Here is a 13887-nt window from a genome sequence, read left to right on the forward strand (position 1 = left end):
TGGCAAGCTTGTTTGTTGATCTTTAAGATGCATTTATTTATTTCCATTCAATCTTTTTTTCTGTTCTGCCACAAGCTTTATGTCTAGCAATGTAAGCTATTCATGTTTAAAAACAGAATTCACCTTTAAATGTGCTTAACTAGAAAAAATATGTCTGGTGAGGTCATTTGCAGAGCAAGAGTTAATGCATCATGCAAACAGCTAAATAAAGGTTACAATCTGAGTGGAATTATTCAGAGCTCAGGGAGAAATCTGGCATTTGCAGTCTGTCACTGGGTTTGAGAAGTCTGGCTCTCTCAGTGTCACTGTCACCCGGAGATATCCTGCTTTCTGTGTGGCAGTAAGGGAGGGGACTGCAGTGCTGGATGGTCTTCTTGCAAAAAACAGCAAAAACAGGAGCAGCGGGAAGTGTCATGTATGAGGAATGTGTGGAATGAGGGGTATGAGCCCGTCTCTGTCCAGGTTTCACAGAGCGACATTATGTGTGTAAATAGCCCATAGTTCTTCCTCCTCTCTTTTCTTCCTCAGAACAACTGAACAGCACATGTTAGGACAGCATATGACTCCTGATATCCCTGGGGAGGAGGGCTGCATGGAGGGCTATGAAGAGCCGTGTGCCCCTTGAGACCTGCCAGTTAAGTATTGCAACTCTTGGGCTCTGTCTGGTGAGGGCTTTTTGCCCTTCTTTTCTACCAATATCCTTGGGAATTGAGGCTGTCACTTTGGGGCAGGATACACCCTAAATATGTATGTGATACAGCTGGGGTAAAAATGCATCACTTGTAAACACCCAGGCTTTTGTAGAATTGTAGAGTTGGCAATCTCCATAGAGGTGTTGTGCTAGGATTGTGTTTTGCATTTTGTTTCCTTGATTTGTTTCTATAACCCAAGCGCTTGGCTGATTGCACAGGAAATCAACTGCTGTGGGCATTCACTTCAATGGGCAAACTTTAAACGAGTCACCAGGGACTGGCTGCTGCTGAGTTCAAAGAGAAAGAGACATCCAAATCCTCTAGCCAAGCCAAGTTATGGTGGGAAATATCAGATACAAAGAGGACGAAAGTGGAAGGAACAGTAGGGTGAAAGATACAGCTTGGTTTTCCTGTCCATAATTGGTAAGATTAAGGCGAGGTTGGAATGGAGGTTTAAAAAAAAAGACACACCATAAAATTTTGCTAAGGGAAGTTTGTTGAACATCAGGAAATGTGCTCTGGTGTTTTCATTCTATGAGCTGTGTCCAGTAATTTGGGGATGGAAACACGTTAAGAAAGTTAATATAGTACTCAATAAAATATTGGAAAATGTATTAGAAAGAATAGTCCCATGCAGGGCAGAAGGTGGAGCAAATGCCCTGCTAAGCTCCTCCATTCATTCATCTTTTTTTTTTCCTCCCAATGATTTCAGTATTCTATCCAGGATCACATAACTCAAAGATCACCCCCATATCCTCAGGTGAGCTATAGAGGTTGTGTTCATAGACATTGAAATAGAGGAAGGTAGAGGTGGAAGAAACATAAAGGGGATGAACAGGAGTATAAACTTGGGTGCTGCTTCCCCCAAGCACACATGTGAGCAGCAGACTCATGAAAAGTAGACTAGAGAAAGATTGCCATCTTCTGGAAGGATAAATATCTGCCATTATTCAGAATACTAAATCTTGTATATTTTTGAAACCATAGCATGTTTCTGATTTTTTTTTTAATCTGAGTTTTTAACCATATAAATCTAATTCAGTCTCATTTCATCAATATATATTTGTGATCCCAGCTTTAGAAACTGACATAGTATCTTGATTTTGGCGAGACTCTCATCAAGCTTAAAATTAGGAACATGTTAACATTAAGAATTATCAGTAGATGAATGGACTTTATTCTTGAGCCCAAAAACCAGGCTTTTTTTTACTGAGTGTGTAGACTTAAGGTGTTCAGGTGCAGAGAGACTGAACAATGAAAAAAAAAATAGTATTACCACTCTCCTTTTAAAGAGCATCAGCTGTTATTCTACCTGTTTCAGTAAATTAAGTACACCTGTGTCGAGCAGAACTTCTTTATTGACCTAAAAAACCTGCAGACAGTCCATGGAGCACTGAAACGTTTAGCATTGCTTTCAGTTAGCCAGTCTTAGAAATGATTATCTATATTAGAAGAGCTTATGCAGTGACTGGGATTAAAGCAGTTGCAGAGCTATCGACCACTCTGCTCTGAACAGGAAGGGTCAGGAGTCCATGGCAGCACAGCCCACATATGGGACCGTGACCCTGTCAGCTCTGTCTGCTGCTGGTGCTGTGCAAGGGCTTTCACAGGCTGTGCTGTCACCCAAAGCCATTCACACACCTGCATCCCAACCTCTGGGTTTTGGTGGAAGTTGGGGATGAGAGCAGATGGACCATTAGTGTCCTCTGTCCTGGCAAAGCAGCAGGACAGGGAATCTGCCTTGGCCCCTCCCAGTGGTGCTAGGAGTCTCACCCACTTGGCACTGGGCAAAGCCTTTGTGGGGTGTGTGTACCTTTGGGATGCTCCTCTTCCTTGCAGTTTGAATCAACGCAGCACTTCCCCATGCCCTCTAGTGACAGTTTGTTCTCCTGAGAGGTGATGTCATTCTTAATTTTCGCTGTTCTGATGTCAAACAAGGTGTATCAACACCCTCAGGAATTGTGGGGCCTTTAATCTTTCAGGACAAGAGTTCAGGGTGAGAGTGAATCTTTGTGTATCAGATCCTCACTAGTTTCCCAAATTAATCCAATGTGAAGCTGCTGGGAACCGGGATTCTCGGTGAACTTTGCACCTTGGTAAAAGTTGCCATCACAAGAGACATTGACAGTCTTCCTCATGCTCCCATCCTTTGATTATTGGACTTCTTTGACTCGTCACCGTTTCACATACCTCTGTCACAGTGGGGATGCCATGGTGCCAGTCTGCTGGATTGGCATCTCTTCAGGGTCTGAAATCCTTGGTCCTCAGAGCAGATGCAGTCACACAAATTTTCCCCATTTTTCCTTCTCCCCTTTCTGTGACTGGCAGGTCTGGCCAGGAAGATATCCCAGGGCTGGGGGCTTGTGGCCTTTGCCATTCTGCTGAGGCAGTGCACAGGGCAAGGGGTGACCTGATGTCAAGGGTGCTGGTAGTTTCTGAGCTAAGTCCACTCGTCTCCGGAAGCATTGGCCAGAGAGCTGCCAGTTTGCTCCATATGAGCTCCCAAAGAGCCACCACAGGGAGATGGCTGGGATCTTTCTGTGTTTTACAGAAACTTTCTACTCAGTCACTACAGGTCACTCTTCTACACTTAATCCCAGCCCGCAGCACCAATTGCTTCCCATATAATCTCCCAGAACAGCTGTGCCGTGATTGCATTGTGGATTACAAAATGACCATTTTCCACAAAACAGCTGCTAGCTGAAGGGATAGCATTTAATAATCACTGAGGAGGGGTAAGGGAGGAGGAGAGGAGATAAAGGAGAAAGGGGTTTTGAGGCAATTGGGTTTCTTGGAGGATCTAGAGAGGAGCAAAACAGCAGACAAAGTGTGAGTCCCATTTCTGTTTTGCTCCTCCAAATTAACAGGACTTCGAGGACTTGCTGCTGAGGTAAATTCAACTCTCTTTACTTTTGGGGCTATATAGATATTCTGTTCAGTTATTGTCAGTAAGTGCTTGGTGTTTATGGAGGGAAACTTTTCTGACAATGTTTTCATGAAGGAGTAGTTCAGAACTGCTCTTTATTCCTTCTATTCTCTGCATCCTTGATGCGGTTTCTTCTTCTGACTCAATTGTTTCTTTTTATTATTTTGCCTTTTTTGTTATCACTTGTTCTGAAATTATATGGTCTTTCAGCTACTATCACAAATCAACTGGAGGGAATATTTTTCTCACTATTGAAGATTTAAATTAGAAAAAATATTTTTGTCGATATTATGAGTAGAAATATTTCCTTTCAATAAAAGCATGAACAAACTGGAACCTGATGACAGAAAATCTTATAATGAAGCATTGATGAAAAACTGAAAAACTTTATGAACTGAAGATTTCTATTTACAGATGAAGAATCATGTTTTTGAGGAGAGAAATTTTATCTATTATTTCCTTTTCAGTCATAAGCCAAATTTTCCACTGAAAAAACTTTCAGTGAGGAATTTGTGACCAACATTATCCAGAAACATTTATGCAATTAAGTATTCCTAGCAGGCTCTGTGAAAATGGTGATACCCAACATGCCTTCAGATCATGAAAGTCAATAGCTATGGTGTTACCATCTCCAGGGTGCAGCATATCCATTGCTGAAAGAAAGAAATGCTCTGGTGGAGAGACAAAAGAAGCCAGAGCATCAAACAATACAGGATTTTTTCAGGAGCTGGCTATTTTCTTGCCTTCAATAAGGACGATCTGGATCAGGCACTGTTTTCTCAGTATGACGAGATCCTACTGAAGTCCTGCTTTCCAAGAGGAGCTTCAGCACCACCTTTATTGACCACATTTCTGAGCTTACTGGTTAGCAGAACAAATGCTTCTGACTGCCCCACTTTTAGCTGTGGTGCATTCACAGATGATGCAAAGCTCAGTCTTGTATAATTTATTTATAGTAATGTCCACAGTATGCTGGGCCTTTCTCACACGTTCAAGGTTGAGTGAGTCAATCCAAGTTATGTGAAGAGGACCAGCAGCAGGCAATGTCTGTACAAACTGAATCTATTCATGGGCAAATAGATTTTGAGAGTCATAAATAGGAAAGGGTGGGAGTATCTGGATGAAGTTGTGCCAAACATAGGGAGTGACATGTGGGAAGAGGCATGCGTTGATTGCATGAAAGTTGATGTGTGGGCAGATGACATCTAATCAATCCATGCAGTGATAAGTTGGAGTTCTCAGAAGTCGGTGCAAGGTTTTGCAGGAACCATAACATCTTAAGCTTCCCTCTGAGTGAGCAAGACCACAGGACGCTGGTGCACAAACTGCTTTCTGAATTACTTTTTCTGATGAGATGAAACTGGGAGGAGTGTTTGTGGCAACATCTGCTCTTAAAAATCCACCCTTTGGCACTTTGTGTGAGAGCAGAGACACTTTCATCCCACCACCCTACCAAATTTCTGATGTGCAGAGAAGTGCTTGCTCAGGCAGGAGATGCTGCTTTGGAGCTTGAACTTGAGCTGCCAGGTCTGGATAGGTGGGTGTCCCTCCTGAGCAGGTCACTGCTTTGATGTGTGACCTTCAGTGATCCAGGAACATTTTCCTGCCTTCCTCCACTGTGAAGTCAACTACACCTCCCCACCTCCTTAGATACAGTAATGAACGGTTTGAAAAAGTGTTTTGAGACACTGGGCAGCAAGAATTCTCAGTTAGTTGGACAGATCATTCATCATGACTCATCTAAAGGCAACACATGGTATTGGGGGAAGTTGGTTAACAGTTTTTTTTTCCCTACCATCTCTGGGATGAGTGAATATGATGTCCCTTTCATTTTGCTCATGTGCTCACACATCTTGATGCATTCAGCCCTGCTATGTCACCCTCTCTTTCCCAGTGTAGATATTCAGTGTACTTCGAAATAGTTGAAGATTACCTAATGCTTCACTGCCCTGGCTTTCAGGACACAGTTCTTCCTCACTGGGTGAGCTTTTGGAATATTGTGAGGAGGGCAGAGTGCTCACATCCCCTGCCCTCAGGTACATATTGGGAAGAGCTGGGGCTTGTAATGCTTGGTGGGACAAGTGGCTGGTGTGACAGTCCCTCCTGTTTGTGTGTTGTAGATGGAGCTGCTGAAGGGATTGCCATGGCGTCGTGCTTTCCTGGCCGTCATCCTGAACCTGCTGGCTCTCAGCCTCTCCACCACTGCCTTGCTGGGCAGCTACTGGTGCACCGGGACCCAGAAAGTGCCCAAGCCTTTGTGTGGAAAGAGCAAAGCCACCAAGTGCATCGGTGTCCCCATGCCGCCTGACGCAGGTGCTGGCAACATTTCAGCTCAGGAAGAGGTGCACTACAGCTGGGAGACCGGGGATGACCGCTTTGCCTTCAGATACTTCCACACGGGAATGTGGCTTTCCTGTGAAGAGAGCATGGAAGGGCCAGGTAGCATCTTGCACAGACAGCCACAACTTCTTCCCTTGTATTTATGCCACAGGAATTTGGAAATGAAAGGCGGGAGGCTGACAACACTTGGGAGAAAAGTTGTCTTCATTTTCCTAGATGGCAGCAGCCCTGTGCACTGCTGGGGTTATTTTATTTCTGTCCTTCATTGGGATGTTTACAGAGGGAGGCAAGGGATAATCATTATCTCTGGTGTACCCTTTGGTCTGGAATAGGGGCTATGAAGTGTAAGTGGTGGTGGTGGGGGCAATGACTTTGTGACAGCATCGTTCATGCCTTTCTCCATATTTCCATCCCTACACACGGCTCACTTCATGCTCTCCAGGGCACACTTGTGCATATCTCCTCAGAAACCTAAGTGGGGTGATTTTATGCAGTGTTGTCAATTTATAGTTATCACTCTGAGGACTGCAATAGTTGGTGTTCTCCTAAAATCACTAAACTGAGAGGTTTTGTGAATTGAACAGGGACTGAGCTTTTCTTAAAAAAAAATTAGAGAAAGACAAATATTACCTTATAAACACAGAGAAAGCCTGGAGAGTCTGAACCCAGAAAAACTGAGGTTAGGAGGCAAATTGACCTGAGGATGAGAGCTGTAATAATGTAAAATTTTAAGTAGTTTTTGTGATATTGTGACAAGTTTAATTTGTGATTTTTGACCAGTTTCATTTGAGAATTTAGACCATGTGAGACTGGCACTGTAAACCCTGCAGTGCCAGAGACTGGTTTTGCAACCTGTGCTAGACCCTTTTGGTGCCTCCTTTAACCCTTGACTTGCTCCTGCACAGCCCTGCTCAAGTCCTTCTGCTGAAACCTGTGCCATGCCAGCACGGGTGGATGCTCTGCAGTGCACAGATGCTCTTTACAGCCTGGCACACACATCAAGAATCAGAACTGACCTGGAAGGTGGCCAACAGGGAGATTTGTATCTAAAGATACAGTGATGAAAGTCACTTTCATCAGGTGCATTGCCCTGAGCCCATAACCCTCCCTTCAGCTCTCCCCAGGCACAAACTTCTCACGTTCTCTAACTAAGCCACCATCCTAGTACAGCATTTCTCATTTCCTTATCTGTTGCTGTCAGAGTTTGAAAACAAAGAACTGGTGAATAAAAGCAGACAGAAGAGGGGTGGGAGTAGGAGGGAATGTGCTTGAAGCTCTCCTGTCCTAATGAGAGGGCTGCTTTTCTATGAACATTTCCAGACATACTGCAGAAGGAGATGTGTTTATTTGGGACTGGTTTGGGTTGGGGTGTGTTTCCATGGTGCTTGTGGGAATGGGACTACATCCCTTGACAGTTTTCTCTGCAAGACTTGTCTGGCCACTAAGCAGTCCTGGAAAAACCGTGATGCCTGAAGGAATGCAGAGATTGTGTTACATCTGGATCACAACAGAGCACAGGGTAGAGCACATACTCAGTCTCAGTCCTCTGCTTCCTGTAAATCCAGTACAACCCACCCACTGCTGTGGCTCTTTGAAGCAAGTGCATAGACAACAACAACAACAAAAGGGGCTATTGTAAGCAAAAGGAGTTGGAGTTGAGCTGGAGAAAGGATTTCATTATTCAGGCTAATCTCAGGATCAGTTTAGATGAGCCATTGCTGAATAAACTCATTACGGTTCTAGGTGAAGTAGCAAACTGCAAGTTAATGAGGACTGCAGATGGCACTAAACTGGGTAGCGTCCTGGGAGCTGTAGATGTCAGAATACAGGAGACTGGGAGAGATTAGAACAGGGGATAGAAATTAAGAAAATGAGATTTTTACATGAAAAGCAGCAGGCTGATACTTCTGGGAGAAAATACTAGGCCAAACAGTGGAGAGGACCCTAAAATGCAGTAATGCAGTATGCTGTAAATGAGACTTAGGAGATAATAATGATGGATGCTCAGCTGAGACAATAATTTGCATCTGGCCAATGTAAAAAGCCAAAGCAAATATGAACACCATTTGTCCAAATAGCAAGACCATATTTCTGTGTGAATCTCTGCCACAGAAGACAGACTCACATGTCTAATGCAGCATTTCACTTGGGAAAATTTTTTTTTTTTTTGCTTTCTTCTTTGGGAAGCAGTGCTAGAACTGCTGTGCTGTGACTGGGGTGAGTGGGAATTCACATCCTCAGTAGAAGTGATGGATCTGCAGTCTGTTATAAACTACACCCTTAATAGGCCCGACCAATTGTGAATTAGTAGCAATGGATTTTTGTTTTCACAAGAGGCTTCTAAGATTTACAAATTGCTGGAATTTTTTTCTGGAAAGGCCACTTCTAGTTTTCCAGGCAGACATTGCCTTCCCCTGCCTTGTCCCAGTGAAGGTCTGGAAAGATGGTCAGAAAGAGAGCAGAGGCGAGAAGATATGATGGGTAGACTCAGGGGTGACTGGAACTATGCGGTGAAAATAGAGTGAGAGGAAGATATTTTCTTTTCCCTTATGAGCCCTGCATTGTTTTGCAAACTAATACCTTTGTTTTTGTGTTTCAGAAGAGAAATGCCGTAGCTTTATTGAGCTTTCACCACCTGCAGAGAGAGGTAAGAGCAAATCCACATACCTCACTGTAGCTGCCCACTGCACCTCTTTGAAATGGGGGACCTGCAACATTTTGCTTGTGTGAGGGCAATGGAGTGGGTCCCTAAAGAGCCAGGCATGAAATCCAGGCCTCACGGTTGCTCAAAGAGCAAAGATTTCCTCCCAGATGTTTGGCCTAAACCACTACCATCTGTGGGGTCAGAGCTGGAAACCTCAGACCCCCTCCCATATGAAGTGGGTTTTGTCTCATCTCATAAGTTGACCAGTCTGAGCTTGTTGTCTTGCTGCAGTCAGCCGGAAGGGGATGTCTGCCACCTGAGGGCAGTCCTTCGCACACAGGCCACATGTTGACTCGAAGCTTCAGTTTTGGGGTCTCATGTAATGACCCTGGAAGCTGAATCTCCTCTTACTTTGTGGTAAGTGATCAGGACATTCAAAAGTTACACTTTCAGGGTCCTCATCAAATACAAAACTTCATTTAGGTCGGAAAGCTCACCCCTCCAGACTTTGTCATGTGTTTCAAATTATCCTGGGGATAACTGCAGTATATCTGGATGTATGTGTATGAACGCAGTGGTGTTCACTTACTGAAAGCTTTTCAGTTGGTGTGGGCTTGCTAACTGTTCCCTGAGATGAAGGCTGGAGGCAAATAATCTTAGAGGATGTTCATATGTGAAAGAAAAGGCCTAGGGTGCAGAGGCTGTGTCAGCATTCAAACCATCAGAGCAAGGGCTAGGACAAACACTGGGAAATTGCAACAGCCAGCAGAGAGATGAGTACTTTTGGGGACCTCATCTTTTCCTGCTTTGTTTCTCCTATTTTAAAAACACTGGCAAAGGCTGTTAACCTGCTTTTATAAAGTAATGTGCATTCTCAGGTGAGTGCTCTGTTGCAGGTGGCCTGCGGTTGCATCACTGCCCAGATTAACCTGGGTCACTTTTGGCACAACAACAGGGTAGATAAACCTCCCCTGCTTATTCTTTTGGGAAACAGTATTCACACAATTCAACTAACGCTGGTGTTAAAAGATAATTTTGAAGTCATGGAGATCTCCACTTTGTCATACAATAAATTACTTAACTATGTTTACTGAATGACTCTTGCATTTACCACAAAATGCTCACTTCACAGGGAGTAGCAATCCATTTTTCTGCTTTCTCATCTTGTGCTTCATTCCCTGCCCAGGCCTTTGGCTCTGTTGCTTACAGACTGTTTTTGTAAGAAAGGAGGTTTATGCAATCAGACTATGTGTCTTTGTAAATCTTTCCGTCTATCCCCCCTCACACTCCACCTACTGCTCCTTGTCTAATTGCAGCCCAGCACTGATAGAAAAGTCATGTTCTTTAAAACACTGAGCTCCTACAAATCAAATGGAAGATCACTGTGAGCTTAAGCATGATACTCATAGTGACACTGTGGTTTTAACAGCTCTACTACCCGCTTTTGCCTCTTCCTGCACGTAGCATCACCTTAAGATGACCTTGGCCTCCAGTGCAGTTGCCATTATATAGTTGGGAGAGCACTGGAGAGGGTGGTGTGACTGCTGATTGCAGGCTGGGCTGGCTGAGCTGTCTGCATGCAGAGCAGCTGCATGTTACACAGGCAGCATTGCAAGACCAGAGTACACAGCATACGTGGTGAGCATGGATCCACAGAGAAAGCAATGCAGAGATCTCTGTGCGCACGTGGTGCCTGCAGACTCCAGGATGCTTTCAGCAGTCTGACCACTAATGAAATAGTCTCCCTGATGGTGCAAGCAATGCAGCTCCTTTAAGCAGGGAATGCAACTCATCAGCTGCTGCTAAAGAGCTGGGTGACTCTATGGCACTAATGATGTTGAGGAGTCAAGTCAGTGCCACATTAATGAGGGTTTTCTTCACACTCCTTTTCCCCAGTTGAATGTATCCTCTATGGCCATTAATAGTTGCTGACAGTAGTGTTCACAGCGCTGCTTCATTTGTCAGATTAATATTTCTTCCTCAGTGAATCATCCACTTTTCCACAGCCCAGCATTACAGAGTGCCTTTTCTCATTCTCCTCCAAGTCCTGCTGCACAGTGAGCTTGGCTGAGGACTGTGGCATCTCTTAAGCCCCACTGGTAATCCTAGCATGAAAGTACCTATACTCTGTTCAAGCAGCAGGGTGAGTGGCAAATATTACTGCACTAGCTGGATATCCACCCCAAGGAACGCAGGCCCACAAGGGACCTACTGAATTCTGGAGGCCAGATCCCAGCCACCACCAAAAATCCATAGAGTTCTTTTCTTAACCAGTTGAGTTCCAGGTTAAAAGTTGTTAGCTTCCATTGTTGTGATCAGAAACCTACTCTGAACATCACTGTGCTAATGGGTAAGAGCCCTCTAACATCCATGTGTTCATGGCCAACCTGTGACCACACAGGTCTAATACTCAGCAGCTTTACCCCTGCTTTTCCCCCATGACTTCTTCCTTGTTGTTTATGAATAATGCTGGCTTATTACACAACTGTTTTAGTTCCTCTCAGCCTTTACAGTGCCAGACCAGCCAAGCCATCTTCTGAGACAGACTCTCTGTCCCCTTCAGCATCCTTTGAGCCCTTGCTCACAGGCTGGGTAGATTGCTTTTGGGTGTTTGTTGTTTTCCTTCTTTCCCTTCTTCCCAAAGGACATCCTTTCAGGATTGGGCTGGGAAGAGGGAGAACTCTCCCTCGAACAAGCTGTCCTGTATTGATATGAGGTGTGTTGATTCCTGGCAGGAATCCTGTGGCTGTCATTGGGATCAGAGATGCTGTACATCAGCTTACTGCTCATCAGCTTCATCCTCCTGATGGTGGAAATGCTGCACACTGGCAATCCTATTTGTGGGCTGAAGCTCAACGCCTTTGCTGCTGTCTCCTCAGTGCTGTCAGGTAAGTGTGTTACTGCAGGCTTTGAATCACAGCAGCTGGAGTGCTCTCCCACACAAGGCTGAAGTATGCAGCTCTGGCTCCTGCTCTAACTTCTTTGCTTTCTTGTCTTTTGTGTCCAGGTCTCCTTGGGATGGTGGCACACATGATGTACACTCAAGTCTTCCAGGCAACAGTTAATCTGGGACCAGAGGACTGGAGACCGCACACGTGGGATTACGGCTGGGCTTTCTAGTATGTGAGCTCTGAATCCATCTTCACCTTCCAAATCCTTTCAGTTTCAGCCATGCTACACCCTGTAAAAGCTCACATCCTCCCTTCTTGACCTTCTGTGTTTCCCAATTCAGGTGTACCATGGTTCTCCTACTGCTAATCACCTGTCTTTGCCTCATACCCTGCTTTAACGGACAGTTGTTGAGTTACTTAAATGAGTAGCTACCAAGGACTGGCAAAACAATGTGGTCACACCTAAACACATTCCTTCAACCCTGACAAATCAGATTTGCCCTTGTACTGGTTTGCACTGTTTGGTCTCAGCTCTTCCCTGTGTGCAGAGGCCAGTGTCACACCTGTGACGATGCTCTCAAACACGCTGTGTTTTTCTGCAGTCTCAATAAGTTACATGCTGGTTTGGCATCTTGACTAACCAGTGGCCTATTCCTGCAGCACCAAGCCTAGACATGTGCTTAAAGATGTGGACACTGTAGCCAGGAAGAGCAGCTGCAAAAAACAGGTGGCTCGGGGTTCATTTCTCTAAAGGCTAAAGAAGCCATCCACTGCTGATATGCCATAACTGACTTGAAAAACAGTTGGATGAGCTTTGTAAGTGCTCATGGAAAGCACAGGGTTAATTTGCGATGCTGTACTGACAATGATCACATTGATTCTTAACACTCCAGTGCCCTGTGCCAGCTGTGGACACCAAATGTCAGCACGGCCATCTGGTTATGCTCATGGACACACCTCGTGCCCACAAAGCCACTGAGCAGCCTTGCAATACAAAATTTACTTCCCAGACCGGGGCTCTCCTGCTGCCCTTTTTATTTATCCTGTAGCACCCCCTTCCCTGCGACAGGGATGACCACTATTTACCCCACCAATCTAAGAAGGATCTTGTGGCAAGATAACCCTTATGAACTGTAAAGTTATGAGCCTTTTTCTTTCTAGTTCATGTCCATGCCCAGAAGCTTCTGCCCAGAAAATCAGAGCGCATGATGGTGCCTGCAGTTCAATTCCTTACCTTACTTGGCTTCTCACAGCATGTGCTGTTCTTGTGTCTCTCCTGTAGCATGGCTTGGGCCTCCTTCACCTGCTGCATGGCCTCTGCTGTCACCACCCTCAACACCTACACCAAGACAGTGCTGGAGTTCAAAAGGAACCACATCAAGGGCTATGATGGGAGCTTCAAGGATCAACCTCAGCACCACCAGTGCTTCATACAGCAGCAAATAAGCAGCTACTATGAGCCCCAAGCTAAGTCCCTCCTTTCCGTCTCTGAGGGAGTTGACTTCTACTCTGAGCTGCAGCAAAAAGTGCTACAGCGGGAACCAGAGCTGGAACTGGATGAGGTCTTGGGACAGACGATCGGGGAGGATCACTGTTAGGGATAAGTGTGCAGGGACAGTGCAGTGGGGTTTGGGAGGCACAAGCGCTCTGAATCAAACACGAGCACCACTGTTAGTGAGTTCTTGGGGAGCTCTTCCTTCCTCTACCATTCGAGGAGTGAGAAGGGAAGGTGGGCACTGGGCCAGGGCAATAGCAGTGCCAACAGTAGCAGGGTGAGTCCTCCCTGACTGCAGTTTGATGGGTGCCCTCAGCTGGGAAGGGTGAAACTGGAGGCAGATGTTGTTGGTGCCAGCTGTCTCCAAGCACTTTCAGACACAGTTGAGGCAGTTGTCCTAAACCCAGCAGCACTGCACCCAGGAATAGACAGTCAGCACTATCGGGCAGGCAAATTGCACTGCTGGGCCTCTGTCACATCGACCAATGTGTCACATTGACCTTCCAGCAACCCCCCTGGTTCAGTGCTATGGTGAAGGACATCAGTGCTCATATATTTATTGGCTGCAATTCTCTCTGAACACCCTATTTATTCTTCATTTCCAGGCCCAACCTCCTCTTCTCCCTGCCCCCAGATTAAAAGTGCTGCTGCAGTTGGAATGGGGGGTTGTTTTCAGACATCTCTCTCCTCTTTCCTATCTGTAATGACTCCCACATGCTCCCTCCTTGCTTTGTCTCCCAAAATCTCCCATTCTGAGGTACTTTCCTGTCTGTCTCCTTCTTCTGTGCTTCTCTTGGCTGGGATTTTGTTTTTTTCTTTGTTTTTCTTAGTCTGTCCCCTTTTCCCCATTGTAAAAATATCACAATCAATCCCCAAATCAATCAAACTCATCATCTATC

The 13887-nt window shown here is 45.3% G+C and overlaps 1 protein-coding gene across 1 annotated transcript; it reads left to right on the forward strand.

Annotated features, from left to right (window-relative positions):
• Positions 1–602: 602 nt before the first annotated feature.
• On the forward strand, positions 603–13091 carry GSG1 (germ cell associated 1). The gene is made up of 6 exons (XM_010180878.1): positions 603–665; positions 5739–6057; positions 8558–8605; positions 11338–11490; positions 11610–11721; positions 12776–13091. The coding sequence occupies exons 1-6, from the start codon at positions 603–605 to the stop codon at positions 13089–13091; spliced, it is 1011 nt and encodes a 336-aa protein (XP_010179180.1).
• Positions 13092–13887: the final 796 nt, after the last annotated feature.

Source organism: Mesitornis unicolor, unplaced genomic scaffold, assembly GCF_000695765.1.
Source record: "Mesitornis unicolor isolate BGI_N332 unplaced genomic scaffold, ASM69576v1 scaffold9153, whole genome shotgun sequence".
Taxonomy (NCBI): Eukaryota; Metazoa; Chordata; class Aves; order Mesitornithiformes; family Mesitornithidae; genus Mesitornis; species Mesitornis unicolor.